The sequence below is a fragment of the Oncorhynchus keta genome, chromosome 9, assembly GCF_023373465.1.
Source record: "Oncorhynchus keta strain PuntledgeMale-10-30-2019 chromosome 9, Oket_V2, whole genome shotgun sequence".
In the NCBI taxonomy this organism is placed as follows: domain Eukaryota; kingdom Metazoa; phylum Chordata; class Actinopteri; order Salmoniformes; family Salmonidae; genus Oncorhynchus; species Oncorhynchus keta.
This window is the reverse complement of record NC_068429.1, coordinates 10,779,725-10,796,878: the sequence shown is the minus strand read 5'-3', so window position 1 is coordinate 10,796,878 and position 17,154 is coordinate 10,779,725. Positions and strand designations below refer to the sequence as shown.

Below are 17,154 nucleotides of genomic sequence, written 5' to 3'. Positions count from 1 at the left end.
ATTAGAAAAGACAAGAATGTTATTTCTAATGATGTCAACTCCTAATATTGAGCAAATTATACTAATTGAAGCCAATTAGACACTCACTGGAGAACCTGAAATATAGAACTGTCAACAAGCTGTCAACAAGCTACCCAGTCAATAGGCTATTTTTTTGCTAATATATGATGGGGGTTCCTGGGTCACCAGTTTGCCAGGAAGTGGGTCCCTGGGCAAGAAAATGTTGAAGACCCCTGGCCTATGCTATTTAATGCATGGTGTGGATTTAGATGGGCCTATGCTATTTAATGCATGGTGTGGATTTAGATGGGCCTATGCTATTTAATGCATGGTGTGGATTTAGATGGGCCTATGCTATTTAATGCATGGTGTGGATTTAGATGGGCCTATGCTATTTAATGCATGGTGTGGATTTAGATGGGCCTATGCTATTTAATGCATGGTGTGGATTTAGATGGGCCTATGCTATTTAATGCATGGTGTGGATTTAGATGGGCCTATGCTATTTAATGCATGGTGTGGATTTAGATGGGCCTATGCTATTTAATGCATGGTGTGGATTTAGATGGGCCTATGCTATTTAATGCATGGTGTGGATTTAGATGGGCCTATGCTATTTGTTATGCCAAGGGATTTCCGTTTGTATTGGCTGCTATGCGAGTGTAAAACTTGAAACAATTAACTGTTGTGTGATGGAGGAGTTGAGTAAAAGCAGCATGGCTTTGTTCCAAATGGACCCTGGTCAAAAGTAGTGCACTAAATAGGGAATAAGGGAGACATTTGGGACGCAACCCAAGTTTGAGGTATGAGACCGAATGTAGACAGACCTCTTCCTCTCATCGGGGTCGGCAGGAATGGCTTTGTGGAGCGGCGCCAGCTCCTCCTCGTGGGAGATCACCAGCTTGGCGTTCACCTGGACGCCCGAGATCCTGAACGTGGGGCCTTTCACTTTCCCTCTTCTGCCTCCTGGTGGTGAGGCAGAGAGAAGTTTAAAACCAGTGACCGCCACTTATTGAGCAACTTAACAGTGGATTTTGACATCGTTTGGATTAGCAGGAGAGAGATGGATGGATAGAGATGGACTGGAAAGAGAGATGAATATATTGGATGGAAGGATGGATAGAGACAGTCAAAAGACAAGACAGTGGAAAGTACCCAGTGTTCGACTTGGGCAGGTGCTAACCGGAGCTGAGTACCAGCACCTCAAATTCTAAACTGTTTGAGCCCCTGTTCCTTTTATAGAATATTAGCTCAAATGTATTGTGGAGCGGCTGCACCTAAATATAAAACAGTAATGGCACCCAAAGTTAGTATCGGCACCTATTTCAGTACAAGTCAAACACTGAAGTACCTGACGTCTTCTCTGGTCCACAGGGGTTCTCTCTGAGAGTCTTCAGACAGCCGTTGTGAACAGTCTCCGCCAGACGCTTCAGGTCATGTTCAGACTTGTCCACTAGTTCGGCATCACGGGCAATAGCATCCAGTCTGAAAGAGGTTGATTTTTTGGTTGGTCAAATAGCATGTTGACAAAAGTTGTCAAATAACTGAAACCACATTTTGTAGTTTTTGCCTGCAGTTACCTTTCAAGTGGTCCACCAAACTTTTTGTAGCTCTTGATAAATCTATGGAGGAAAAGACAAAGTTGTGAGGCGAAGTCGAGGTAATGGAAGTGAGTGCATTTTCTAAATCCCCAAAAGGTATTGTGGGGGGGCTTTTCAGAGACTTATTCCCACAGGATAGAAGACTTAACAACATCACTTGTATCCCAAAATGTCCCCCAAATCCCTATAGTGCTATTAAGGGAATTGGGTGCCATTTGGGATGCATCTCATGTGTAGTGATTACCTTCGTATCTCAGCATCGCTGAAGCCCTTGATGTTTTCTCGTGGAATGGTTCGAGGCCGTCCTCGTTTCTTGGGCCTCTTGCGATCCGAGACGGAGTCGCTGTCGGAGCCGGAATACCGTCTGTTTCTACTACGCCGGCTCTCACTGCCGTTAAAGTTGACCTGGAACCATATATCAAACAACAATGTATTATTAGAATAAGAACCATGTTCTCCGAGGGTTTCAATGGAACCCACTGCACATCATCCACTGACAGGGAATAACTGTTCGGCACAACATATTAGTTCAGAAGACAAAGAAAGCTACCAGTCTATTAAAATTCTAAGACAGAAGCATTTAGAAAAAATCTGGCATTCCTGTTATGATTCATTGATAAACCCAAACTCTGCATTGGAGAGTACTGTTGTGTGTGTGTGTGAGAGAGGAGGGAGTGCCCCCTAGCTAACCTGTTTGGCACAGTTCCTCATGCGGGGCAGCAGGTAGATCTCCTCCAGCTCTTTCTGCCTCTCCTCCTCCTCCATCCGCCGCCGCTGCTCCTCAGGGATGATGTCATCCCAGCCCCGATGGTGGCGCTCAGAATCCATGACGATCTCCTCCTCCTCCATCATGGAGAAGTTGGCCACCTGGCAGGGAGGGGTCAGAGTTAGGTCGAGAGGTCACAGAGGCTCAGCGGATTGACTCATTATTTTATTTGTTTTACTCTTATTAGGGCCCGTTTCCCGGACACAGATTTAACCTAGCCCTGGACTAGAAATAGCATGGTAAATGGAGAATATTCATAAATGTTTGTTGGTCCAGGACTAAACTTAATCGGTGTCCAGAAATGTTGCCCTTTACGTTTACATAATAAAAAATGTAAATTAAAAACACTATTGTACTTATTTTCATTCTTACTAGTGCCTTTCTTTCCATTAGCCTTTACTTGCAATGAACTTGATATATACCTTAAACTGTGAGAGCAGCTCCTCTCCAACAGTGGAGGGGCCGGGGTCATTCTCTCTGGTCTCGGCTCTCTTCAGGATATCGTCGATGTCCATATCCTGCCAAAGTGAAACCCGAAAAGTCAGTTTACGAAAAACGTATTAACTTCATCGATCCACAGAGGGGAATCTGAATTTGTCAACCAACAGACACACAGGGACAATATAGGTCTACATCAAAACAAATGCAACATGAGAGATAATTAATAGCAACTGCAAAGTACCACAGTTTGGACCTACAATGATAAGGATTAGGTTGTCAGGATATCAGTATCATGGCAAGTAAACAAAACATGAAGCAGAGTTCATATCTTGTTGAAAACAAACAGCCTTATTTTTCCATCCAGTCACATTTGTTTACCCCTCCCCCATTATATATCTATTTTAAATTAAGCAGGTTTTTAAAGTTTAGTCTGCTTTGTGTCCTTTTTTGTCACAAATGTGTGTAACATAGTATCGTGATAGTGATGAGGTGAGTGACAAACCTGAGGCTCCTGCTCCTCCCCCTCCTGCTCCTTGAACAGCTCCTCGGCACCAAACTTCAAAATGGCCGACAGCTCCTCCTTGTTGAACGGAGTGGCACTGCAAGTGATGGAGAACACAAAAAACCTTGCAGGGGTGTGTGCATGACCGTGAACACCTCAGAAGGATGGTGTGTGTATTTGTGAGTAAGCGTCTAGAGGGTAGCTATAGGGCAGGGTAGCCTAGTTGTTAGAGCGTTGGACTAGTAACCGAAAGGTTGCAAGTTCATATCCCCGAGCTTACAAGGTACAAATCTGTCGTTCTGCCCCTGAACCCACTGTTACTAGGCCGTCATTGAAAATAAGAATTTGTTCTTAACTGACTTGCCTAGTTAAATAAAAGGTCAAATAAATGTTTTTAAAAACAGGCAGCTATAGGGTGTGTGTTTGTGAGTAAGCATCTAGAGGGTAGCTATAGGGTGTGTGTTTGTAAGAGACCAAGCACACTGAGGAAGTATGCGTTTTGTTGATGTAGTTGAGAGTGTAAGGTGTAACTGGCTATGTGCGTATAAAGCAGCATGTAGCCTAGTGGTTAAGAGCGTTGGGCCAGTAACCGAAAGGTCGCCGGTTTGAATCCCCAAGCAGACTATGTGAAATTTCTGTTGATGTTCCCTTGAGCAAGGCACTTAACCCCAATTGCTCCTGTAAGTCGCTGTGGATAAAAGAGTCTGCTAAATAACTCAAATTAAAAAATGTGTAAAGAGTAAGTGCGCTTGCATGTGTTTTCGCGTGAGTTTGTGGGCTCTTGCCTATGTGTAAGCACCTAGAGATGTGAGTGTGTTTTCAGTGTGTATTTGTGTACCTGGAGGGGGCGGTGCCGGTGTGGAGGACTGTCTTGCCCGTGGTGTCCATCCTCTGGATGACTAGATGGTCCAGCACCATCTTCTTCTTGGCTCGCTCAATGATCTCCTCCTCCACCGAGCTCTTAGTCACCAGGCGGTAGATGTTCACCTGGGAGACATACAGGTTTCATGTTGGATGTCCACAACTACGTAACGCTTTATTATAGACTGGGAAAGCATGTTTGTGAATGACAAAATCAGAGGAGATTAACAGCAATAGCTTTACAAAACTATTCAATACAACATGGACTCATATGACCATGTATCTTGGGCTAGTGCCTGCGGTCATTGGGTATCAATAGAACTTGACAATGCGTGTTGTGCGAACAACAGCCTGTTTTCTATTTTATTTATTTTATTTTCACAGTGAGTCATGCTGAGACCAAGGTCTCTTTTACAGATGAGCCCTGTATACTGTATACATCAATATACACTACATGTCGACCGATTAATCGGCAGGGCCAATTTCAAGTTTTCATAATTGGTAATCGGCATTTTTTTGACGGCGATTATGGCCAATTACATTGCAATCCACGAGGAAACTGCGCAGCAGGTTGACCACCTGTTACGCGAGTGCAGCAAGGAGCCACGGTAAGTTAGCTAGCTAGCATTAAACTTGTCTTGTAAAAAAAACATCAAATTACACATGATTGATGATATTACTAGGTTAAATAGCTTGTCCTGCATTGAAAATAATCAATGCGCTGCCTGTTAATTTATCATCAAATCACAGCCTACTTCGCCAAACGGGTGATGAATTAACAAAGGCGCATTAGAGGAAAAAAAGCACAATCGGTGTACCAATGTACCTAACAATAAACATCAATGCCTTTCTTTAAATCAATTACACAAGTATATTTTTTTAAATATAGTTAAAATAATTGCATTTAGCAGGCAATATTAACTAGGGAAATTGTGTCACATCTCTTGCGTTCAGTGCAAGCAGTGTCAGGGTATATGCAGCAGTTTGGGCCGCCTGGCTCGTTGCGAACTGTGTGAAGACCATTTCTTCCTATCAAGGACCGGAATTCATTTGAAAGAATTGTACATAATTATGACATAACATTGAAGGTTGTGCAATGTAACAGCAATATTTAGACTTATGGATGCCACCTGTTAGATAACATATGGAACGGTTCCATATTTCACTGAATGAATAAATGTTTTGTTTTCGAAATGATCGTTTCTGGATTTGACCATATTAATGACCAGGCTTGTATTTCTGTGTGTTTATTATATTATAATTAAGTCTATGATTTGATAGAGCAGTCTGACAGCCGTGGTAGACAGCAGCAGACTCGTAAAGCATTCATTCAAACTTTGCTGCGTTTGCCAGCAGCTCTTCGCAATGCTTGAAGCACAGAGCTGTTTATGACTTCAAGCCCATCAACTCCCGAGATTAGGCTGGCAATACTAATGCCTATAAGAACATCCAAAGGTTAATGAAATACAAACGGTATAGAGAGAATTAGTCCTATAATTCCTATAACTACAACCTAAAACTTCTTAAGTGGGAATATTGAAGAACTGGGAATATTGAACCACCAGCTTTCATATGTTCTGAGCAAGGAACTTAAACTAAATTGATTTTGTTTACGTATTATATTAAGTTAAAATAAGTGTTCATTCAGTATTGGTGTAATTGTCATTATTACACACATCTTTAAAAAAAATATATATATTTTTTTATATCAGCCAATTTAATCAGTATCAGCTTTTTAAAAAAATCCTCCAATAAATCGGTATCGGTGTTAAAATCATAATCGGTCGACCTCTAATACAGACAGCCCTCCATACAGACCTCTACACTACACATTACTATACAGATAGATGGTAAGAGAGACCAATGACCAACAGCACATAGCTCTAAAAACCTGTATTAATCAACGCTATTTTGGTTTCTTAACTGCTTTGTCATTGGATAACAAAACTTGACGTTGAACTTGACCGCAAGTCAACTTCACAAAGTAATTGGTTGCATACCTGTCTCTTCTGGCCAATCCTGTGGGCTCTGGCCTGGGCCTGCAGGTCATTCTGTGGGTTCCAGTCAGAGTCAAAGATGACCACCGTGTCGGCCGACGCCAGGTTGATGCCCAGACCGCCCGCCCGCGTTGACAACAAGAAGCAGAAATCCTGGACGGGAGGAAGCGAAATGTAATAACGTGTGGTGTAAGATGGTTCATTACAGTAGATTTCCAATTATATATTCACCCCATCAGTGAAATATTGAGTAAAACTATTGAGTAAAATTAGCAGGGTTGGGGGTTTTCGACTCAGTCGATTCAGGAAGTAATCTGATTTGTCCCCAACCCTGGCTGTTAGCGTAGTAGTAGATATTATGGTGCATTCATTCCACACTTACCTCGGAGCCCTCAGCATTGAAATGGTCCAGCGCCTGTTTCCTCATCTCTCCCTTGATGGAGCCGTCCAATCTCTACAAAGATAAGACACATTTAGTCCTTGTCCCAGCAAACTCTCAATGTTGTTCAACGTTTAAATGTTTTTGTATTTTGCTTATCTTTAGGAGTTTAAGTATGGTAACTTTAGGACCTTCTAGGTACTTTGCTTAGATAACCACTGAGCTGAATCCTGACTAGGAAAGCACCTTATTTACCATTTTTAGTAAGCCATTGTGCCTTAAGCCAATACAAGATTTGCTAAAAAAAAAAATGTAATGTTGAACAGACTTCTTTAGGGAGTATTCAACCTATAAATTCCTTAAAGCAGGGCTGCCCAAACTTCTTCCTGGAGATCTACGATACACCAGTATATGGGAAGGGGAAAGGAATGTGGTGAAGTCGCCCTTAAACACTGATCTTGGGTCAGTTTAGAATATTTCTCGCTAATGGGTTAAGTTTAGGATTAGGAGAGGAGAAGCTGATCCTAGATCTGTACATAAGGAGCCAGAGAGCTACTGACCTGGAAGAGGAACTGGCGGCTCTTCAGGTACTCGGCCAGGATGTCCAGCATCCGGACCATCTGGGAGAAGATGAGCACACGGTGGCCACGCTCCCGCAGACGCAGCAGCAGCTTGTCCAGCAGCACCAGCTTCCCACTGCTCCGGATTAGGTGCTGCAGGGGGAGAGGGCGAGGGGCAGGGGGAAAGGGGGCGAGGGGCAGGGGGAAAGGGGCAGGGGGAAAGGAGCAGGGGAGAGGGGCAGGGGGTGAGGGGCAGGGGAGAGGGGCGGGGGCAGGGGAGAGGGGCAGGGGGAGAGGGGCAGGGGAGAGGGGCAGGGGAGAGGGTGAGGGGAGAGGGGCAGGGGAGAGGGGCAGGGGAGAGGGCGAGGGGCAGGGGGAGGGCGAGGGGCAGGGGGCGAGGGGCAGGGGGAGAGATTAGTGTGCGTCCATGCGAACTCTGGAAAGAATTCAATGTTAATAATAAATATCCTGATATATGGACAATGGACAAAACCCAGCATCACCTTCTTATTAAAGAGGCCAACAGTAACTAAACATAGGCCTCTAACTTCACCACATTCCGTGAGCAAACTTATAAAAGAGTGGTGTAACCAAGATTAGCACCAGTGTAACAGCCAAAACATGTCAACTAACGCTGATGAGTGGCTTGTGGCTGAAACACACACATTCAGCATTTTTTGGGGGGTTGATGTTTACACAGCTCTCACTATTTAAGGCAATGTAAAAAAAATAGTCCACAAATGTGCCTACATTTCTATAATATGAAAATAGTTTGATTAGTGAATGTAGATATTTTGTTAGATTTTTGTCCCTATTAGCTGAAATCATATTTTTTCAAAGCCATTTGAGCTGTCATGCTAGCTATTCAGCCTGAACAGATTTTTAAAAAAAATATATATTTTCAAAATCGCATAATGCAGATGTCAACTCCCTCAGAGGCACGTGCTGCTAGGCAACCCCCCCCCCCCAAACACACACACTTACAGGGCTGGCCTGCTCCCTGCGTGGCTAGTGTTGTTAGGAAAACGTGACGTAGTGTTATTGGAATGTCCAGCAGTTGTTGGTAAGTAATGAATATGCTAGCAAAATATAATTTTTCAAAACCCAAGACTGAAATGCAAAACTCAATTTAGGCTTCAAGTCAGTGGACGTGCTCTCGCCCCCCCAGAATGCCTTAATGCCAAGGTTTGACAATTGAGTGAGTAAAAAAGTTCAAGTTTGCATGTACATTTACTTCCACCCCCACTCACCTGTAAGGCCTCCTGTTTGTTGTAGAACTCGCTGTCCTCCGGGGGCTTGATGAGATAGCAGTGGTTGCAGCACTTCTTCAGCTCCATCATGATGTTAAGGAAGCCAGACGTGCTACCTTTGGTACCTTTACTCAGGGCCTTGTAGTTCCTCGTCAAAATCCACCTGTTTGACCCAACACAGGCTTAGTAGTTACATTTTTTTTTTTTTTTTTTTTTAAATACCCCAATACAGCGTGATTACTACCATTTGTAATGTATTTAATACAATTTGTATTCATTTCTGGATTAACTCGTTTGGAAAAGGAGCACTCCAAATGAACTTCCAACTCAGTCAGGATAAACAGGAAACCTGAAGTTACACCTACATCCTAGGTTTAGTTTATACCCGCACTTAAATACCTAGACTATTTTATACTATGTTTGAGAAGTTCAATTTTCCTCTGTCCAGTTTAAAAGTGCAAATTAGTCCAAGATAAGGCTTCATTTCTGTCCGGGAAACAGCCCCTCTATGTTATGGAGCCATATAACTGTTTACAAGTATATTGAGGCGAGGTGGCTGACTGGTTTATTTAAATAAAAGGTGAAGTACATCTTTGACATCTTTTGGAACATTGCACACTCTTGATGAAGCCCCCAAAGTCCCAGTGGAACTAAAAGGGGGGGTGTTGTCCACCCCCCAGCCAAGCTGCACTGGTTGATAACTGAGAGTTGCCAGTATAGAAGGAGGGCTGGGGAGGCAGGTAGATTGCTCTAACACAAATGACTAAAAACACCTCCGACTGCACAGCCAGAAAGCTGCTGAGAGCCTCTGGGCTGAAGCTGCAGCACTCGGAGACGACAGCACCAGTACAGGACCACCTCCAGAGGTGGATCTAAGTGTTCAAATCTTCCTAAAATGTTATACCAGAGATTCCTTTGATGTAATTGATCAATATATTGTGTTAAATGAGGCCAACTGGGTCTCAGCTGTGGAACTGAATATCTGGAGATGTCCTTGATGTGCATAAACATTGACCTCATCTGCTCCCATGTTAATTTCTATTGGTTTCATGCTTCTGGTAATTTGCATTGCAGGATATGGCAGAGGGCAATGATGCAGAGAGTTGAGTTATGATGTTACTTGTAGTTCTGTTCAGAATGAGTATTATTCTAGTGGAACGATAAACCAAACATTAAAGATGGCGGCGACGTCGCCTTCCTCTTAACCAAGCATTTTGCTTACGTCGATAACTTTGTGGTTTTTCTACACAACGTTCCTGTAGATTGTTCTAGAACCATTATTTGGTCAACAGTAATAGCCTGTACATCATGTTGATTCCTGCTATGAAAGTGTCCGCCTGTTTCCCCGTTTCGCTTATCGGCAACCGACTTCCACTGTGCGCACGGAGGAGGGAGGCAAATCAGAAGCATATGACCATGCCCAAAAATTACGGGGAAAAATACAGTTTTCAAAGACGCTACTGTTGTAGTTACAGAGAGGAGAGTCACAGCTTGTTTCTCACCTTTAAATATTGAGTTCATGACAACTTTACAACCGGAGTAGGTGTGCCCAGGGAGCGCAGCGCTCCATTTGCAGTGAACAGGCCTACATCAAGTAACCTAGCCCTAGTGTAGGACATTAGCCTACATTTACTAATATATTCATCAATTAGCCTACATGGCTATCTAGCAACAATATCACATTTAGAGTTAGCAATCCAGCTAAGTGTTTTGAGTTCCCACTTCCTCATGTGGTGAATAATATAGCCTGTAGGACAATGTGCACAAAGATGTCTGGAAATTCTCTCATGAGAAATAAAAATCGGATCATTCTGGATCCCATTTGACAAGTTGCACTTAAAAAATATCAAATCATGCTTCCTGGATATGTTAGATGAAATTGTTTTTAAAAAATCAGTCTACCATCCAAATTATGTTATTTTACACAGAAGAAAAAACATGGTCTAGTGTAAAGTAAAATGTATGTTGTCATCGAACAAAATAGTTCCATTAGTCACAGTATGTATTTTGGTCCACATACCCAGCTCTAGCATCTCTCCCAAAAATTATATATCGTAATCGCAAAAAATATATATTTGCCCAATTTGGAATTTTGTTCAAATCACAAACTCTAATATCCATCTGTTCTTACTTGTAGTACCGTTTCTGAATAAGTAGTAATTTAAGTTACAGCTTTTTTTTGTTAAAATAGGCCTACATTTTGATTCTCAATTTTACCCACTCAAGTTAACGAATATATTCAGATATTTGCTTAACTGTGCCCAACCCTAGTAGTATCTGTTCGGACTTATAGTACGGTTTCTGAAATAGTAGTATTTATCTGTTCTTACTTGTAGTACTGTTTCTGAATGAGTAGTATTCATCTGCTCTTACTTGTAGTACTGTTTCTGAATGAGTAGTATTTGTCTGCTCTTACTTGTAGTACTGTTTCTGAATGGCGCTCATCTCCACTCTGAGGATCTGCTCCACTTTAGCAGGAAGAGACTTCTCCACATCCTTCTTGACTCTACGTAGCAGGAAGGGCTCCAGCTCCTTGTGTAGACTGGTGTAGCCAGAGTCCCTACCCTTCCCATGTTCCTCCTCAAATATCTCCCACGAGTGGAACCTGAATACACAGACATACACACAAACATGGGCAGAAGGCTAGACATCAGCAATACTCTGAGGACCAAAAGCTCCAGAACAAGGACAATGAAACAGAATATATTTCAACCAGCTTGGTACCTTGATTCCAAGTCACCCCATAATAATATAGAGGACACAGTTCTCTGATACACACAATTAACTTATATAGGACAGTTAGTCTTTACACAGAGGGTTGGGCCAGTAAACGAAAGGTCACTGGTTCGAATCACAGAGCCCAAAAGGTGCCAAATCTGTCAATGTGACCGTAAGTGCAAGGCACTTAATCCCAATTGCTCCAGGGCGCTGGACAGTGTTGCTTGGAAGGAGCCCACAGTGTTGCTTGGAAGGAGCCCACAGTGTTGCTTGGAAGGTGCCCACAGTGTTGCTTGAAAGGTGCACACAGTGTTGCTTGGAAGGAGCCTACAGTGTTGCTTGGAAGGAGCCTACAGTGTTGCTTGGAGCAGATGGTGTTAAAACTGTAGCATAGCATACCAGTGTATTTTGCTAAGTGCAGTTTGCAGTTGAGTTTTGGCCACATGAAATAAAAATGCTGTGTTGTTGTCGTTTTCCAGTAACGTTATACTATGCTATTATATACACGGTTCTGTTATGTAGAATACTGTGATCAGTGTGATATATTTTCAGACAGACATTCAGCTTTGATCAAACTCTACTAAACGAGCACCATCGGATATGCAGCCGTTAACTCATATAGGACAGCTAGTCTTCACACACACACACACACACACAATTAAATCAAAATAGGACAGTCAACACCCCCCCGCCCCGCCACATACACACCGGCTAGGTGACCTACTTTTCGGGCATGATGAAGTGCAGCAGGGACCAGAGCTCTTTGAGTGAGTTCTGCAGTGGCGTGCCGGTGATGAGCAGCCGGTGGTTGGACTTGAAGTCCATCATGGTCTTATAAAGGAGCGAGTCGTCGTTCTTCAGCCGGTGGGCCTCATCCACGCCGATGAAGGCCCATGGCACGTTCCCCAGGAATCCCTGCATAGTGGACACAAAGTGGCAGTTATACAATGTGGTGCCAATGGCTCACTGGGTTAGCACATGGTGATGGCCACACCAGGGTTGGGTCTTCGATGTTAATGTTGAAAAGTAAATCACTTGGGCAAAAGCTAAATGACTACAGGGCAGCAGGGTAGCCTAGTGGTTAGAGCGTTGGACTAGTAACCGGAAGGTTGCAAGTTCAAATCCCCGAGCTGACAAGGTACAAATCTGTCGTTCGGACCTTGAACAGGCAGTTAACCCACTGTTCCTAGGCAGTCATTGAAAATAAGAATTTGTTCTTAACTGACATGCCTAGTAAAGGTAAATAAATAGTAAAAATAAATAAAGGTAAAAAAAAACAATATTAAAAGGGATACTTCATGATTTTGGCAATGAAGCACTTGATCTACTGACCCAGAGTCAGATGAACTCACGGATACCAGTTTTGTCCTGTGTGCAGTTTAGCTCAGGTAAATCATTAATTGATTAATTACTTTTTTTTGATCTTCGAGAGAAGAATCTTTCAACTCACAAAGATCTAAGAAACAAAGATCTAAGAAATCTTACCTTATCTTTTAGGAGAATTTCATATGTTGTTAGCAGGATGTTAAACTTGAGTCTCTTGTTCTGAACGTGCATCCATTCATGTGTTCTGATCTAAAGAGTAACAAAGGAAGAATTCATAATTAATTGCAACCTCAACTCAAGAAAAGGGTGTCTCAATCTTTAAATAGTAACTTCATAGTAAAACACTCCTCAAATATCAAGTACCAGAAACCCCTATTATTTAACCTTTAATTAATAACAACTTCTTATTTACAATGACGGCCCACCCCGGCCAAACCCTAAACCGGACAACGCTGGGCCAATTGTGTGCCGCCCTATGGGACCCCCAATCACGGCCGGTTGTGATACGGTTTAATTAATTAATTAAAGTGTCTTAGACCGCTGCACCACTCAGGAGCCCCTATGCAATATCAGCAGTTTGAAAAACCCTCTCATCTGTTCTGAATCATGAATAATCTAAATGGAGAATATTATTGTATACCCCCCCATCATATCCATCACTGAGGCTGTAGCCTATCATATTGTTAGAAATGTATGCTATTCTCAATAACACAAACTCCAATGCAAATCAGAGGCAAAAAATGAGTTTATTTGAGAAGGCCAAATCAATATGTTATGCTTGGGAGGTAGATGTTCAGTCCCTTGTCCTCAGCCCCCCCCCACCAATCAGAAGTCCGTGCAGTACAACTTACCCAATTGCCAAATAACAAGTATCCTGCCCCCAACTCAATGTACAGATCAATGAAAACGTGGCACATGTTGCCCTGAGTTCAGGAGTGACATTCCATAGATTCTGAACATATGTTGAACTGAAACCAAACTCCTATTTTCTACTGCCCATTGGTACTCTAGTCCTCTCACCCTGTCCGTTGTGTATTTATCTTCAAAATATTCTTTGAATATCCATCACTACTGCTGAAGCCTACCATGTCATCCATCATACCCATAACTACCATGTCATCCATCATACCCATAACTACCATGTCATCCATCATACCCATAACTACCATGTCATCCATCATATCCATAACTACCATGTCATCCATCATATCCATAACTACCATTTCATCCATCATATCCATAACTACCATGCCATCCATCATATCCATAACTACCATGCCATCCATCATATCCATAACTACCATGCCATCCATCATACCCATAACTACCATGCCATCCATCATATCCATAACTACCATGTCATCCATCATATCCATAACTACCATGTCATCCATCATATCCATAACTACCATGTCATCCATCATATCCATAACTACCATGTCATCCATCATACCCATAACTACCATGTCATCCATCATACCCATAGCTACCATGCCATCCATCATACCCATAACTACCATGTCATCCATCATACCCATAACTACCATGTCATCCATCATACCCATAACTACCATGTCATCCATCATACCCATAACTACCATGTCATCCATCATATCCATAACTACCATGCCATCCATCATATCCATAACTACCATGTCATCCATCATACCCATAACTACCATGTCATCCATCATATCCATAACTACCATGTCATCCATCATACCCATAACTACCATGTCATCCATCATACCCATAACTACCATGTCATCCATCATATCCATAACTACCATTTCATTCATCATATCCATAACTACCATGTCATCCATCATACCCATAACTACCATGTCATCCATCATAAACTACCATGTCATCCATCATATCCATAACTACCATGCCATCCATCATACCCATAACTACCATGTCATCCATCATATCCATAACTACCATGCCATCCATCATACCCATAGTTACCATGTCATCCATCATATCCATAACTACCATGTCATCCATCATACCCATAACTACCATGCCATCCATCATACCCATAACTACCATGCCATCCATCATACCCATAACTACCATGCCATCCATCATACCCATAACTACCATGTCATCCATCATATCCATAACTACCATGTCATCCATCATATCCATAACTACCATGTCATCCATCATACCCATAACTACCATGTCATCCATCATACCCATAACTACCATGTCATCCATCATATCCATAACTACCATGTCATCCATCATACCCATAACTACCATGTCATCCATCATACCCATAACTACCATGTCATCCATCATATCCATAACTACCATTTCATTCATCATATCCATAACTACCATGTCATCCATCATACCCATAACTACCATGTCATCCATCATACCCATAACTACCATGTCATCCATCATATCCATAACTACCATGCCATCCATCATACCCATAACTACCATGTCATCCATCATATCCATAACTACCATGCCATCCATCATACCCATAGTTACCATGTCATCCATCATATCCATAACTACCATGTCATCCATCATACCCATAACTACCATGCCATCCATCATACCCATAACTACCATGCCATCCATCATACCCATAACTACCATGCCATCCATCATACCCATAACTACCATGTCATCCATCATATCCATAACTACCATGTCATCCATCATATCATAACTACCATGTCATCCATCATACCCATAACTACCATGTCATCCATCATATCCATAACTACCATGCCATCCATCATACCCATAACTACCATGTCATCCATCATATCCATAACTACCATGCCATCCATCATACCCATAACTACCATGTCATCCATCATACCCATAGTTACCATGTCATCCATCATATCCATAACTACCATGTCATCCATCATACCCATAACTACCATGCCATCCATCATATCCATAACTACCATGCCATCCATCATATCCATAACTACCATGTCATCCATCATATCCATAACATCCATCATATCCATAACATCCATCATATCCATAACTACCATGTCATCCATCATACCCATAACTACCATGTCATCCATCATATCCATAACTACCATGCCATCCATCATACCCATAACTACCATTCCATCCATCATACCCATAACTACCATGTCATCCATCATATCAATCACTACGGCTGTAGCCTACCATGCCCCGGCTGCTAATGTCACCCAGGTAGACCACCACGTTCATGAGCGGGGCCCACAGTTGGATCTCTCTCTGCCAGGAGACGAGTGTGGACAGGGGTACCACCAGCAGGAACGGTCCGTACAGCTGGTGTTCATGGAACTGGTAGTTGAGGAAGGAGATGGTCTGGATGGTTTTTCCCAGGCCCATCTCATCTGCCAGGATGCAACTGTTCCCCCTGGTGAAAGAAGAGAGGATGGTGAGAAAAGTGTTAGGAGCACCGACAGGATGATGCAAACTATATATAATGATTGATAGATATATATATATATATATATAATATGAATTACGGAACAACCAAATGCTGAGTTGAGCAAAAAATAAATAAAAATCGCCGAAAATTATTCTGCAAAAAATTGGAATACAACAACCATGGTGACAACAACGGAAGCTCAAGAAGACTATGACGTACTTGCACCATGAGTGAGCCATCCAGTTCAAGCTGTCTAACTGGTAGTCTCGGAGCTGCAGTCCTTCTCCACCGATATAGGACGGCTGTTTCTTCATGGGAATAAATCTCGGCCTCTGTTTCAACACCTGACGGGGGAGACAGGAGAGAGCGTGAGTGAGTTTGAAGTTCAAAATTAAAACAAGTCATTGCAACGGAGTCCGCCAGTTCTCTGTCATTCCCAAAAAAAAAGGGATGACCGCTCTAAGTCAACTACTCAAACTACGGCCCGGTTCCTAAAACGATCCCAAGTCTCTACAACTGGGTCCTTGCCAGGTCCTCAGTTTTTAAAGGGAATGGATAGGAAACAGAAAAATTACAACATTGCTGACTTCCCCTCTCCAATCCAATGTGTTACGTAAGGACAGACCACGAGGGGCTTTAAGTGGAGGAAATGGGTTACGTTAAATAAAAGACAAATAACCAGGAATTAGGCTAAAAGGAAATCGTACTCAAGAACAGACCAATATATATATACACACACAAGATTGTGTCTTTTATTTACCTAGGAAAGTCCGTTAAGAACAAATGATTATCTCCTCTGTATGAAATTGTTTTCTTCTAAGTACAATTTATTTTGAGGCTTAGTTGTGGTCAATTTGCAGTGTAGAAATTATTATAGTTATGTTCCAGCCCCCGAACATCCGCTCCGACTGAATCTAGTCGCATATACCTGGTCTAGGGGCAATATCACCCTACTCTTTACCTTGCAGTCTCTGGAGGGAATGGTCTTGGACTGGTTTCTGCGCATATAGTCATCTATGCTCTTCTGGTACTTTCTGGAGATGAGGGCTCCGTCCTCCCAGCTGCACTCTGAGTACGACAGGCCCTGCCACTTGCACAGGTAGTCCGGAAAACCGGCCGCCGACTTCTGATTTGAATGCCCTGGGTGACATTAAAACAGAATACACGTTAAAAGGGCGCAATTCCTGATCAAAACAAAAATGTTTAGGCAATACTTTAAGAATGTTATTTATAGAACTATCAAAAGACTGACTCTGCATAAAGTAGTGTAGTCTGCCCTATACATCTCAATCCTATGTCCCAGCCCCAAACCATAAACAATGGAAGGAAAGCTTCGGCAGT

At 42.5% G+C, this 17,154-nt stretch overlaps 1 protein-coding gene and 1 non-coding gene across 2 annotated transcripts in view; both read right to left on the bottom strand.

The window, feature by feature from the left end:
- Window positions 1-17,154, bottom strand: part of chd1 (chromodomain helicase DNA binding protein 1) — a 39,260-nt gene that overhangs the window by 10,701 nt on the left and 11,405 nt on the right. Inside the window, exons 10-27 of the mRNA XM_052525125.1 lie at window positions 16,775-16,953; window positions 16,033-16,157; window positions 15,582-15,798; window positions 12,561-12,650; window positions 11,800-11,990; window positions 10,774-10,962; window positions 8,358-8,520; window positions 7,108-7,260; window positions 6,551-6,622; window positions 6,172-6,321; window positions 4,149-4,297; window positions 3,311-3,407; window positions 2,790-2,885; window positions 2,292-2,468; window positions 1,846-2,006; window positions 1,581-1,622; window positions 1,352-1,485; window positions 828-966 (exon numbers count right to left, since the gene is read on the bottom strand). Coding sequence (XP_052381085.1) covers window positions 828-966; window positions 1,352-1,485; window positions 1,581-1,622; window positions 1,846-2,006; window positions 2,292-2,468; window positions 2,790-2,885; window positions 3,311-3,407; window positions 4,149-4,297; window positions 6,172-6,321; window positions 6,551-6,622; window positions 7,108-7,260; window positions 8,358-8,520; window positions 10,774-10,962; window positions 11,800-11,990; window positions 12,561-12,650; window positions 15,582-15,798; window positions 16,033-16,157; window positions 16,775-16,953 — 2,524 coding nt within the window. The remainder of the gene's footprint in view (window positions 1-827; window positions 967-1,351; window positions 1,486-1,580; window positions 1,623-1,845; window positions 2,007-2,291; window positions 2,469-2,789; window positions 2,886-3,310; window positions 3,408-4,148; window positions 4,298-6,171; window positions 6,322-6,550; window positions 6,623-7,107; window positions 7,261-8,357; window positions 8,521-10,773; window positions 10,963-11,799; window positions 11,991-12,560; window positions 12,651-15,581; window positions 15,799-16,032; window positions 16,158-16,774; window positions 16,954-17,154) is intronic.
- Window positions 9,022-9,238, bottom strand: LOC118372050 (small nucleolar RNA SNORA53). Its single transcript, XR_004823139.1, has one exon. It is a non-coding gene; the product is annotated as a small nucleolar RNA SNORA53 (small nucleolar RNA).